Source organism: Drosophila eugracilis, unplaced genomic scaffold (genome assembly GCF_018153835.1).
Source record: "Drosophila eugracilis isolate 14026-0451.02 unplaced genomic scaffold, ASM1815383v1 contig_2147, whole genome shotgun sequence".
NCBI classification, from domain to species: Eukaryota; Metazoa; Arthropoda; class Insecta; order Diptera; family Drosophilidae; genus Drosophila; species Drosophila eugracilis.
Window position 1 is genome coordinate 2,973,392 of NW_024573030.1, and position 12,534 is coordinate 2,985,925.

Below are 12,534 nucleotides of genomic sequence, written 5' to 3' on the forward strand. Positions count from 1 at the left end.
AGCGAAAAATAAAAGAGATAAGCAGCGAAGCGCCGTTATCTCCTCTTTCCCTCAGCCCCTTACCTGTACAATTGTCATTCATAAACCGCTGCACTCCGAAACGGTTCGCTAAAATTGGCTTGGCTTTAAAAAGTGTTAATAATATATAAAATAATACATAAAAAGTGATTGCAGAACTATATTTTCTTAAATATTTATTGTTTTAATAGTGAATTTAACTATTTGTTATGCCAAATTAAAAATAGTGCTCCGCTGTATATGATTTTTTTTTGGTGTTCGCCAAAGATATTTCCTTCATTGATATTTTCTTTCTTTCTTTCTTACATGCCGAAATAAATGAATTAAATACTGCGGTGAAGAGGAGATGAAACAGTGCAAGAGGTAAAGCTTTACGAAGATCCGTTAGCCTATCGTTTCGTCTGCGACTTAAAATTGTTTTTGCTGGTATGTAGAGCTTTTTAGCTTTGTAGTTTTGCATTTTGTTGTTGTCATTCTTAACGACTGGCAATCCAAATTAGTTGTACATACAAAGTGATCGCAGGTCAGTGCTTTGATTTCTATTCAATATTAAAAATACTAATAAAAACTTTTGTTCTTTTTGCTTCGCGGGACATATACATATATGGAAATATGGAGAAAAAGACCGACTTAACTGGAATGAGACGTTTTAATCGGAAAGTTCAACAAATAATAAGGAGGATTAAGGTAAGTCAACTTTTATGTTTTCTTTTTTATATATAAGTACCTTAGACAATTATCGAACTCAGTTTTCGATTTAAGGCCACTGATAAGCTGATTACTCATTTTTCACTTTAAATCAAAAACAATGCTAGAGCATTTGCTGCGTTATTTTGAATTTTGAAAGCAAAGAAAATCGATTTCGTATATTTTATAACTACCATTTTTGCCCAGTGCCGCTGTAAGTTGGTCCATTTCCAGGACTTGGCTTGAAATTGGCTGGCTGTTGGGATGGTGTTGGTTAGGAGGGTAGCGTGAGTAGCTTGGTGGGTGCTTACGTGGGTGGTATTTTCCGGGCTGTGGGTTCAAGTGTCAGCCCTTGCCATCTTCTTCTTTGGGCCTTGTGGCAGCATCAAGTTGTGTTCGTGTTTGCTTTGAAAAGTATATTGGATTGCCCTAGCCACAAATACCCATATGTCTGCGTATGTCTGCTCATTTATCCATCTATATCTATATGTATATAAATATATAACTATCTGATATATCAGTCGGCTAACCAAAGGCCGTCTGCTGCTGATGCTGAAATTTTTCCACTTCTGTCGGAAGATTTTTTTTGGGTTTCTTTTTTGCATTGGCCCCATTTTGCTTTGTTTTTAATTTCGTATCTATACAAATATTTTCAATCGTTTGCGGTGGGGAAATTTTTGGGTTTTTTGTTTTTGGGAAAGTTTACAAGCTAAGCCACTTTAAATGTTAAACAAAATTATAACCGAATTCATAGGAGGCAAGTGGAAAAAAGGTTAGTTTGCCCACACATGTCGAACATACAAGAAAAGCGTTGCAATGGGTTAACGAAGGGGTTAGGGAAGGCATAGAGAAGGTGGGTGGAAAAAGTGAAGGAGGTGATTCGAATAGATTGTGGCGCTGTTTGAATTTCTGCTGAAGTTAACATTTTTATAATTCCATTAAGCGGACGGTCGTGTCTCTGTCTCCCTTACTCTCTCTATCGTCGGCCCAAATTCTCTGCCACCTTCTTTTTCACATGTGTAACATGAGGATTTTCACACACACACACACACACATACACACTCCCACACTGACTGGTACAATGGCAAAACGGCCATACAAAGTTGGTCCGAAAAGTTTTTGCATTCATAAATCATTTCCCTCTTTTTCCAGCCTCACCTTCATTCCACTTTTAAAGGTGGAAAATACTTTTCGCTGAATTTGTAGAATTTCTCAGGGGCGGGATGGTGCTCATGTTTCATATGCCATAAAAGGGGTTTTTCAAAAGGAAGGAGCGTAAGGGTGGTCTACGGCAAGATGTGGGCAACGTTAAGTTGCAACTTGTTGCCCGCTCGGTTACATGATGCCAAACCTCCCACTCGTCGTGGCATATCCTTGTCATTTTTAATTTATGCACAGACCAAGCTTGAACTTTTACAAAACTTAAGAAGAAACTTGTGGGTGGGGCTGTGGCAAAAAAGGGGTCAAACTGTTTTGTTTTTGCCCTTGGCTAGTAATTTAATTGGTTCCATGATCGGGTTATTTCTACGTAAATAAAATGATAAGATTGATAAATAATTTAAGAAGAATACATAAGAGCTAAAAAGGGTAAATCCAAATACAAGAAAACAATTTTCTTGGCCTTATTATAATCTAATTAGTTAATCAAAAATTCTCAATCATTGTAAATAACACTAAAGCAATATTTTAGTCTACGTTTTCGGTCCTTGGAAAAAATGTTCCTGCGGAAATGTAGCCCGAAAATGTGGAATAAGTGCTAACAAGCGTCATAATTACAGTTCACAAAACATGCCTCACATACATATATATATATGTATAGATATATATATATATATGCAGCTTTGCACTGCAAAAACCTCTTGCCCATTTCCCATCTTTCCACAACCACTTCAACACACTTCTTCCCCAGTGACTTTTGCATACTTTTTGGGAAACTTTTAATTTTCGAACTTTTGTCGTTTTGCCTGGCATATGTTCCATGCTCTTTCGCCGCGCTGTGCTCCTTACTCTTTCGCCTCAACTTTCTACACTTTCTCCTCGATTGGCCCAATCTGATGACGTCTTATTAGGCAAATGAAAAGCTGCAAAGTTTTTCCTCAAGAGTCACTCGAGTCATGGGACTTTCCTGAAGGACTTTACTCTCTCTCTCTCTCTCTCGGTTGGATTTCCTTAAATATCGTTTTGAATCCCATATCCTTCTCCATTTTAACCCTCGATTCTTTATCGCTTTGTTTATGAAAGTCGCCCACTAATTGCAAACAAAGGTTGTGTTAAAAGGGGTGTGATAGGTGAGGGGCAAATGGAAGGCTGGAGAAGATAAGCGAGCGGGAAATGCATATGAAAAAGTTGCTAGGATCTCAAAGGCACTGTGCAAAATTTATGTCAGTTGAGAATTTAATGACTAAAAAAGTTAATGTTAAAGAAAATTAATACTCAAAGAGTTATATTTGTGGAAATGCTTGAAAATCTAAAAAATATATGGATTTTCTTAAAGAAAATATGTTAAAAGCAAAACACATACTTATTGTCATAGTGTAAAGTGTGCATTCATGCGTACATCTGCTGCTGCTGCTACTGCTGCTGCTGCGGTGGGGCGTGGCAGCGGCGTTGAGTGGGCGTTTCGGACATATCGCTTCGTTTTTACCCGGGCAACAGTACCGCATTTGCATTTATATGCACATCCTTTGTGCCCAAAGGATATTACATTTTTCCACTTCAAGCATTTTTGTGAATTTAATGAAATTTTTAATTTTTATGCGCGCCAGATGGGCGTGAAGTGGGCAGAAGTGGGGCATGGAGGCTTGGCAGCGTCTCCTTTCGCTTGGACTAACAAGCCGCAGAGATATGTATGCTGCATTTGCTGCTTGCATTCTCAGTGGATCCAGTGGGGTAACTCTCCAACTCTCCCTCTACAAAGATAAATACAGAAAAAAAAGAACTCCTAGAGTCCTAGGCAGGGGAATACCCTTTATCCTTATCCTTTGCTCAACCCTACACTTGTGGTTGCGAGAAAAAAAATACAAGTTGAATTGGCTTTTCGTTTGCACTTGCATTGCGTTTTACACTGCTCTCGGGATTGCGGCCACTCTTGTGATGATTGCTGCTTGATTGCCAGGCATTCCCTGTTTTTCTGCTGTGAGGAATAATCGTATAAACTGTAGAAATTCTGAAAATTATATAGAAAAAAAAGGATATTTTAATAACTTGGTATATTTTCTATAAGTTTTTCCTAACAAGTAAACTTTTATGGGGTCTTTTGATAAATTTAACTTTATTAAAAGTGACTCTTAAAGAAATTGGAATATTTTAATTACTCATGCTAGATCAACATTAAGCTAATTGAATTCACTGAAAGGATGGGATTAGATCTAGGTCGAAAAATTGCTAACTAATGAAAAATGGCTTATCGGAGATTTAGTTGTCTGAAAGTTTACCATTAGGGAAATTAGCCAGCGCATTTGCTTGTGAACCTGCAACAACTGCAACTGCTTTTCGAAATGTTTAAATATTTGTGGCTGTTAATAGGACTACGGTCCCTAGTAATGGGTGCACTTAATCCGCCAGAACCGGAAGTTATAGCACCATTAGTGGTAGCTGCTCTAGAAATTCTGGACGAACAGGTTAGCCCATCGCAGAGCACGTTGTCAGTAATGGAGCTGTCGGAAAAGGATGATCAAATGGATCATCATCAAGGGGATCTAATGACCAGGATGATCAAAGAGGTGGGCATATCGATTGCATTGAGAACATTCCAGAAACCACCCAGTGAAGTTCCGGCTAACTATGTTGTGTTTTTGGTTAACTCTGCTCAGGCCTTCAATACGCTGAGTTTCAACTTTACGGAAATGCATACAACGCGGGAATATAACTTTCTGATCCTGTTCACACGTCGGATGTCCTCGCGATCGGAAAGACTTCAGGTGCTCCGAGATATATCCAGTACTTGTGTGGCCTTTCACACTTTAAATGTTATATTGCTAACCCAAAAGAAGAACGGAATGGTACTTGTTTACACATATCGTATGTTTAATAAGAACTGTGACCTAAGCATTAATCTGAAATTGATAGATCGCTATGAGAATGGGTCGTTTTTGCATGGTCACAAAGCTAGGTCATTTGATCGAGCTTTAAATAGCCTTTCTGGTTGTCCACTCACAGTCAGTTGGTATCCATTGGCACCTTTTGTATCGTTCAAGGGCAATGCCAGTGATCCGGATGAAAGGACAGAAATTTGGCGTTTAACTGGAATCGACGGAGAGCTTATCAAAATGCTGGCGGATATCTTTCATTTTCGAATCCAACTTGAAGAACCATGTGATAAATGTCTGTCGGCGGATATAAATGATAGTTGCAGTGGCTGTTTCGATCAGGTGATCTATAATAACTCATCCATATTGATTGGTGCTATGAGTGGTTCACATCAACATCGATCGCATTTCTCCTTCACGTGCTCGTATCATCAGAGCTCATTGGTTTTTATCATGCATATGAGTTCCCAGTTTGGAGCTGTGGCCCAGTTGGCGGTGCCATTTTGTGCAACTGTATGGATGGCCCTGGTGGTTTCCGGTGTCTTTGTGGCTTTGTTTGTCTGGTTACGAACGAGAATTGTATATGGAATCTCGGATTTAGCTAACCATGGACTACAAGTACTTACCACTCTAATGGGAAATCCTTTGGAGGCATGGAACATTCCCAGAAATAGCTGGATTCGTATATATTATGCAGGCTGGTTACTTATGGTCTTGGTACTGCGAGTTGTTTACCAGGGAAAGCTATTTGATTCTTTTCGATTACCCTATAATAAACCAGTGCCCAGAGATATATCGGAATTAATAAACGCTAATTATACATTGCTTACCCAAGAATATTTGGACTTTTATCCACGCGACTTGACTGTTCTGACTAGGAATGGATCCAAGGATCGTTTTGATTATATTCAAGGATCAGGTGAGGAGGCCAAACTTACAACCACTTCGCTGATTGCCACCATGACGTACTACAATCAAATGCACTGGAGCACAAGTCGATTGACCCACATCAAGGAGCATATCTTTCTCTATCAAATGGTCATCTATTTGCGTCGCCATTCATTGTTGAAAATAGCATTTGATCGAAAGATTAAACAGCTTCTATCGGCGGGAATTATTGGTTATTTGGTGCGGGAATTCGATACCAGTCAGTATGCAACACCCTACGAGGAATACTATGAGGTCTCACCGATTCCTTTGGATGCCTTCTGCGGTCTTTACTATGTTTCTGCGATTTTGCTCTCCGCCGCTGTAGTTGCTTTTATTCTAGAGCTGCTTAGTCAAAGGATTTATTGGTTAAGGAGATTTTTCGAGTAGTGGTTGCGATTTATATTATCTTCTTTAATAAAAATATATGTTAGTTTTGTAGGGCTTTTTTTTAACCTAAACTTAAACCTAAACTTTGGACTACTTACCTTATCCTGCTAGTCTAAAATTTCCATTCGCCAATCTGTGTCCTCGAATGGAGTGGAATGGAATATGGATAGCAAGTTGTGGCACTGCCGCTGGCATTTTGGGCTGTGGCATCAGAAGACAATGCGGAACGTCCTCGTTAGTCGGCACATAAAGAGCAACAGCAACAGCAACAGCAACAGCAACAATAACAGCAAGGCAACCAAATCAGTAGGAGTATGTGGGTGGAACGAAAAAAAATAAAAGGACAAAAACAAGACACGTCCGACATAGAACGAACTCATTAGCCTACATGGCCGCATTTTCTGCCTACACATGTGGCAGCATAAAATGGGGGTACATACACCACCAGTACAAATATTAGCACTAAAAATGTGAAATTTTAAAATTTTGATTATCTATCTTTAAATTTATAAAAAAGAATTATGAAAATCTAAGAAAAATGGAGTTAAAATCATTGGATAATTCATGAAGTTTATAAAAGTTCTACATCAGAAATATTCGAATGAAGTTTATTCATAAATAAATTTAAAAAAAAAAAGGAATTTGTGTTTGAAATATTAAAAATGAGCAACAAAATAAATTCAGAAATGAACTAATAATGAAAGTAATGAGAGGACTAAATAATATTTTGGAAAAGTTAGTTAGTAGTTCCAAGTCATATTTACTTGACCGACTGTCTTTATATGAAAGGGGGTGTAAAAAGCAGGGGTGATGTGGTTGTGTGGAGGGCTGTAGGGCTGAAGGGCAATCGGGGTTCCCAAATGGAACACAAATGCGCTCTGGCTTGTTGCAGCCGTGTGCTTTCCTTGTTGCTACATATTTCGTTTGCTTAAATGCCGGAAGTGTTGCAGGCCACATCAGAAGTGGGCTTGGACGCCACCCACCTTAACCCCTTTAGACCCTAAAAGTGCCTGCAAGCAACAAATGTTGTCAGCATGTAGCATTCAATGTTTGACATATAAGGTCATAAGCCACTAACCCATAGAAATAACAAGAGAAAAGGTTAACAAATTTTGGAAACTTTACAAAATTCCCAACAAATTGAAATACAAATTGTATTTAAGTGGAATATCTCAAAGGATAGATAAACTTCTCAAATAAATGTAATATTTTGGAAATTGTTAAGTTTAGATTTGATTTTTGAAAGGACATTCCATATTCGTTATTTGGAAATAGGATTTCCGGTTTTGTTGTTCGACATTTACCGGTTAGCAGTTATCACAGTCTGTTGTTGCAACTGCAATACTAACTTTTAATTATGCCTTTTAAGACTTAGCAGATTTTGTAGTCTTGTCATTCGAAAAGTTAAAAGTTTTTGTTGTTTTCAATGAAGAGATTTTTGCCTTACCCTGTATTAATTGCATTTAATTGCAGTCTAAAAAATTGGGTAAGGGGTTATACCATATATGTATATATATATATAAACACCTGCTTTGGTTTTATGAAGGAATTTAGCCAGCCAATGGGCGGGCACTTCACACCCAATGGATTTCAGTGAGACTCTTGTGTGATAAGAGCTGATAACAAAGGTAAACAAAGCCGTCGCCAGATGGATGCCCTGATGCCCTCCATCGGCTACTTTGGCGGGAAACGCTGTAATTCGTCAGATAGTCTGATACACAAAGCGCATGCGTTTGAAAATCCGACATTAGACGGTCGTTGAGGCATCGTTTTTTGTTCCCACATTGAAAGTATAAGAGCCAGAAAAACCAGTATCCAATGGTTGACACAGAAATATCGGGAAATTTATGCAAGATAACGAACCAAAAGCAAAGGTTTGGCCCGCCACTGAAGATCAGGATCAGCATAAAATTATGTCTAATGAGGAGCCAAAAAATTCATTTCAGCACAAGGTCTTGCAGATTATGATTGAATATGGAAAAGTGCACTTTAAACTATTTTTTGTATACATAAAGAAATAATATTTATATAACTCAATAATTTATGGCATGGCAAAAAACTATAGTTAATGGAAATCCAATCGAAAGTTCTGAATAATTATTAGTTATGCAAGAAATGTAAATTCTAAAAAATATTTTTCCAAGTGCACTTTTTGGCCTTGCTATTTTTCCATAAAAGACAACTGCTCTTTGGCCATCAGCACAGTTGAAGCCCTCGAGTAGTACAAAACTAAGATGCTGAAACAATCTATAATCCTGATTCTGATCCTGTTGATTGCTCTCTGCTGTTTGTCAGCGGAATTGCCTGGAAATGCTTACTTGCCACCACTAAGGAAAAATCATAGAAGTTCCGATGATGAAACCACACTAGTTGACAATGGATTTCATTTTGATATTGATCAGGATTCCTTTGAAAGGTATGCCCCCATCTTTGTGGATTATCCGGGGATTCATCAACTGCTAAGACAGCAACAGGAATACGCGTTGGATTTGCCATTTGAGGGAAAGCCACATGAACGGAAAATTCCAGAGATTGAAAATGATTTTGTAGTCAACAAACATTGGTAAATTTGTGTAAAGAACAAATTTGAAACTAAATAAAGGCAACGATTATTAAACATACAAAGGATTAAATATGTTTAAAAACAACCTTAAACTTTGGCTAAGACAAACAGTTTATTTGTTAATGGTTAACAGATAGAGAATGGATTAAATTTCATGGAAACTCAAGAACTTTCATTCAAAACTTCTTCGAATTAATTTGCTTTTAATAAATTTGATTTTACAATTATTCTTTTGAATACCCTAACTTCTGTACACTTACTTGAGTGACCTTAATTTTTGGATGAGTGTTGAATGAAATGTGTGCAACTTTGACTTTCCTTCAGTGGAGTGCATAACCGCAACTTAATCCCCGACCTGTCCTTAGCCGTATCAGAAACTTTTAGACCGATCCTGGTTTTTGGCTTGGCTTGGCTTGGCTTGGACTGGACCAAACTCCACGGTCCCCTTCACTATGCCTCTAGCTGTGTGTGCGGTTTTAATCAAGTTTCGCCACTTAAGTTTGTGCTCAGGTGGAAAACACTCAAAAGCCGCCTGACCGAACCGAACTTCACTGAGCTGAAGCCCCCTTTTTCCAAACGCCCCTGCCAAAAGTTTCAAGAGCTTTGCGACGCGTTGTGGGTGAGTTTCGTTTTTTGTTTTTAATTTTTGTGTTTGTGTTTTGTGGGTATTTTCCCTTTTCCCCTTTTTTTTTTTTGTTTCTCTTGGTTGGTGGATTTCTACTTGGCATAGAGTGGTCGGTTTTTGGCCGAGTGGGTCAACCTGTTACACATCTGTTTCGCTGCAGGACCGTTTGCCATTGTGTTGGATACCAACTATGTAGCTCCACTTCTGTTGGAACTATAAAATCAATTAAATTGAGTGCCAGCATGATTGGGCAAAATGATTGTGGAAAATGTCTTGTGGGTGCTATTAACTAAAATCATTCAAGTTATTTATCAAACAGGAAAGCCTTAGGGGAGAGAGAGAGATCCCTACATAGGGTTTCTTTTCATAAATATTGGTAGAAAATTAAAATACTTTGGAAATTGAAGTTAAAATAATAGCTATTATCGCTGGATTGGTTAATAAAAAAGTTAAGAAAACTTGATAAGTTGGGAGTATATCTACTTTTAAGAGTCCCTCAAACCACAAAATCCAAATAATCGGTCTCAAGAATGAGGCTTGAACTCGCATCCGGCCACATGAGTGTGTGTTAGTGAGCCAAAGTCAATTGTCAAATTGACACACACACATACACATACAGAGCGACATATGGTGGCAAGTGCATGTGTGTGTGTGTGTGTGTGTGTGTGTGTGTAGCTGTTTTGTTGTTAGCTTCATTATTTGCCAAGTAAAAGTAATGAGACTTTTGTTGCCTTGTTGGGTTGCACATGAGTGCGCCTTCTATGAATTCTGTGTTTGCACACACACATACACGGACACACTCATATATACACTGGGACACACACACAGATGCAAACACAATGCGTTTTCAGAAAATAAGGTTTCACACACATACATAAGCGTCCGCTTAGTATCTGTATGAGAGTATGTGAACGCTGGCCTTTTGTGTATTGGGCAAACAAAAGCGCAAACCGTTGACAGACAGGGGGTAGCACAGTGGGTTGGCAGCCAAAAAGTGTTAATTAAATATTTTCAAACTAAATCGTTATATATAATTCAAAAGTCAGAAGCGTTGAAAGAACAAACATTTTGTAATATCTTTGAAAATATTAATGATATAAAGCATTATGAAGAGATCTGAATAGTATGCTATGGTTTTTGTCGAAAACAATAACTCAAAAAAGTTAACTTAAGTCAGCTAGTGATTTCTTTGATTACCCAAGTATTTTACTAATTGTAAGCACTTAAAGCTCAATTCAAAAATTTTCGTCAGTGCAGCTTAGGAACAAAAATTGCAGGGAAGTAAACAAAGTAAAAGCATTTGGAAATGCAGGAAAGCAGTGGGTTTTGGGCTGCAATTTCAGTGGATAAGTGGTTGGGGGCGCAAATGGGTCCTTTGGTGGGGCGAAATAGAAGCTCTCCTGGCTGCTGGCTAGTTTGCGATAAGAACCACCTTCAGGTTCGTCCATTGGCTGCCTGCCTGCCCCCCCTTTTTCTCTCTCTCCCTCTCTCCCTCATCGCCATCACAAAAGTAGCTGCTATTTTGGGCTACAGCCTCATATTTCCAATACAAAATAAATTAATTTTCATAATAATTGGCTTACTGTTACTCCGCTTAACCCCTTTTATCGCCCAGCAACCAATTCACTGCATTGCCCCGGGCTTCTGTTTCCATTCGAATTCTACACCCCCCGTTAGCCCCAGTTTTGGCAAAACCCTTTTTTGCGGAACTGGGCGCCAATAATAATAACATTGTTAACACAACGTGCGCATGTAATAAAATCGTTTATTGAATTGGCCATAAATTTTCGCAGCTACAACGGCCGCAAAAGGCGCACAAAGTCAAAAAGTTGTTGCAGTCAGTCGTCCGCAGGGGGCAGTAGGGGGTTAAGGAGATATATATATATATATATATATCCATTGATGGCTTGCCTTTTGTGCAAAAGTTTAGAGAGAGAGAAAGAGAGAGTGGTAGAGGAGGCGGGATGGAATTTAGGAGGCAAGCAAAAGGGATAACCGTTGCAGGAAATATAGGTAAGGGGAAAACTCGAGGGGTTAAGTCTTGCTTTGTGGGTTAAGCCATTGGTGCTTGGGTGTTTATCTCGTTGCCTGTGTGTGTGTGTGTGTGTTTTATCGTTCACCTGTAAGTTGCAACTAACTCAACTTCTAAAATGCTTCAAGCGCAGTCGAATTTGAGGGTAATGAGCCTTAATGAGCTTAAGTAATTAAATTAGCAGTCTGCAGCGCTTTGAAATGGGTAAAGTGATCTTAGGAAAGTTTAGCTTACTTTTTTGTATTATTTAAAAAACATTTTTAAATGGTTCTTTTATTACACATCCCGCTACTCGAATACATTTAATGTTTTCATTTTCCTCTCATTAATTTAATTTTCGTAGTAAGTCTGTACTTCAACTTGATCCCATCGCATTCTTTTCATTTGTAATTAGACACATCTTTATCCCTTGAAGGATATTTTCTTTGTTCTGATGTGTGCGAATCCTTGGTGGACATTGCACATTACGTCCATTAATTTGCGCCAGCGTTTTAACTACCGACATAAATTGCATGTAGCGTCATTAATAAGCATAAAAGCGTCTTCGAAGTAATGGGGGGATGGGGTATGGGAAAATCGGTTGGAAAAGCGACTCCTTGGTGGCCACTTCGGCGTGCAAAGGATGCGCTTAAAATGTTTTCGATGCTGTTCAATAATTTCCCCGCCAAAGAACCGAACAGAGAATGAAAATGAGGACGAGAACGAAGATGCGACAGCGACTAATGAGCTTGATAAACGAGCCGAGACGATAAGATCCTGTTTCTCCGTCACTTGTTTGCTTAAAAAATTGCGCGCTCAATGAAGTGATGTGTAAATAACGGTATTATATTTCAAAAGGCTCTCATCTCGTTTAAGCTTAACTTTAACCCCCTTTAAATCACCCCACCCGCCCCCCGTTGTTTACAAACAAAATCCCAGTCTTCTCTCTTATAATTATTGGTTGGATATGCAACAGGAAGTGCAGAATGTGAATTGGACTTGGATGGAATGGTGGCTTATCTCACCAAATAGTACAAAGGACATTCCGTACGAGGACTTGCCAATCGTGAATAATGAATGGGATCATGTTGGCAACAATAGACGGGTTGCCACTTCCCTGTACCTCAACTTAATGCACATTTTTCTACTCTCTTTCTCCGGCTCATTGTGGGATTTTTTTCTTTTCCCAAGTAGCCTATGATGCACTAAGAAAAATGAAGAAAATCCTTTAATTTTTGAAAAAATTTACTAGACTATTTAAGGATTTTGTGTTCCATTTAGATAT

General features: G+C 38.5%; 3 protein-coding genes across 3 annotated transcripts in view; all 3 read left to right on the forward strand.

Moving 5' to 3' along the window:
* Nucleotides 1-296: 296 nt before the first annotated feature.
* The window catches only part of LOC108104967 (carbonic anhydrase-related protein 10), an 82,403-nt gene continuing 70,165 nt past the window's right edge, over nt 297-12,534 (forward strand). The window contains exon 1 of the mRNA XM_017211337.2: nt 297-705. The gene's annotated coding sequence lies outside the window, so the exon portion shown is untranslated. The remainder of the gene's footprint in view (nt 706-12,534) is intronic.
* Nucleotides 4,203-6,050, forward strand: LOC108104966. The gene has a single exon (XM_017211333.1). The coding sequence runs from the start codon at nt 4,203-4,205 to the stop codon at nt 6,048-6,050; it is 1,848 nt and encodes a 615-aa protein (XP_017066822.1).
* On the forward strand, nt 8,285-8,711 carry LOC108104969. The gene has a single exon (XM_017211340.1). It carries the CDS (start codon nt 8,285-8,287, stop codon nt 8,615-8,617), a length of 333 nt encoding a protein of 110 aa, XP_017066829.1. The 3' UTR covers nt 8,618-8,711.

Coding starts and splice junctions, on each gene's coding strand:
- LOC108104966 (XM_017211333.1), top strand. CDS start 4,203: ATGTTTAAATATTTGTGGCTGTTAATAGGACTACGGTCCCTAGTAATG.
- LOC108104969 (XM_017211340.1), top strand. CDS start 8,285: ATGCTGAAACAATCTATAATCCTGATTCTGATCCTGTTGATTGCTCTC.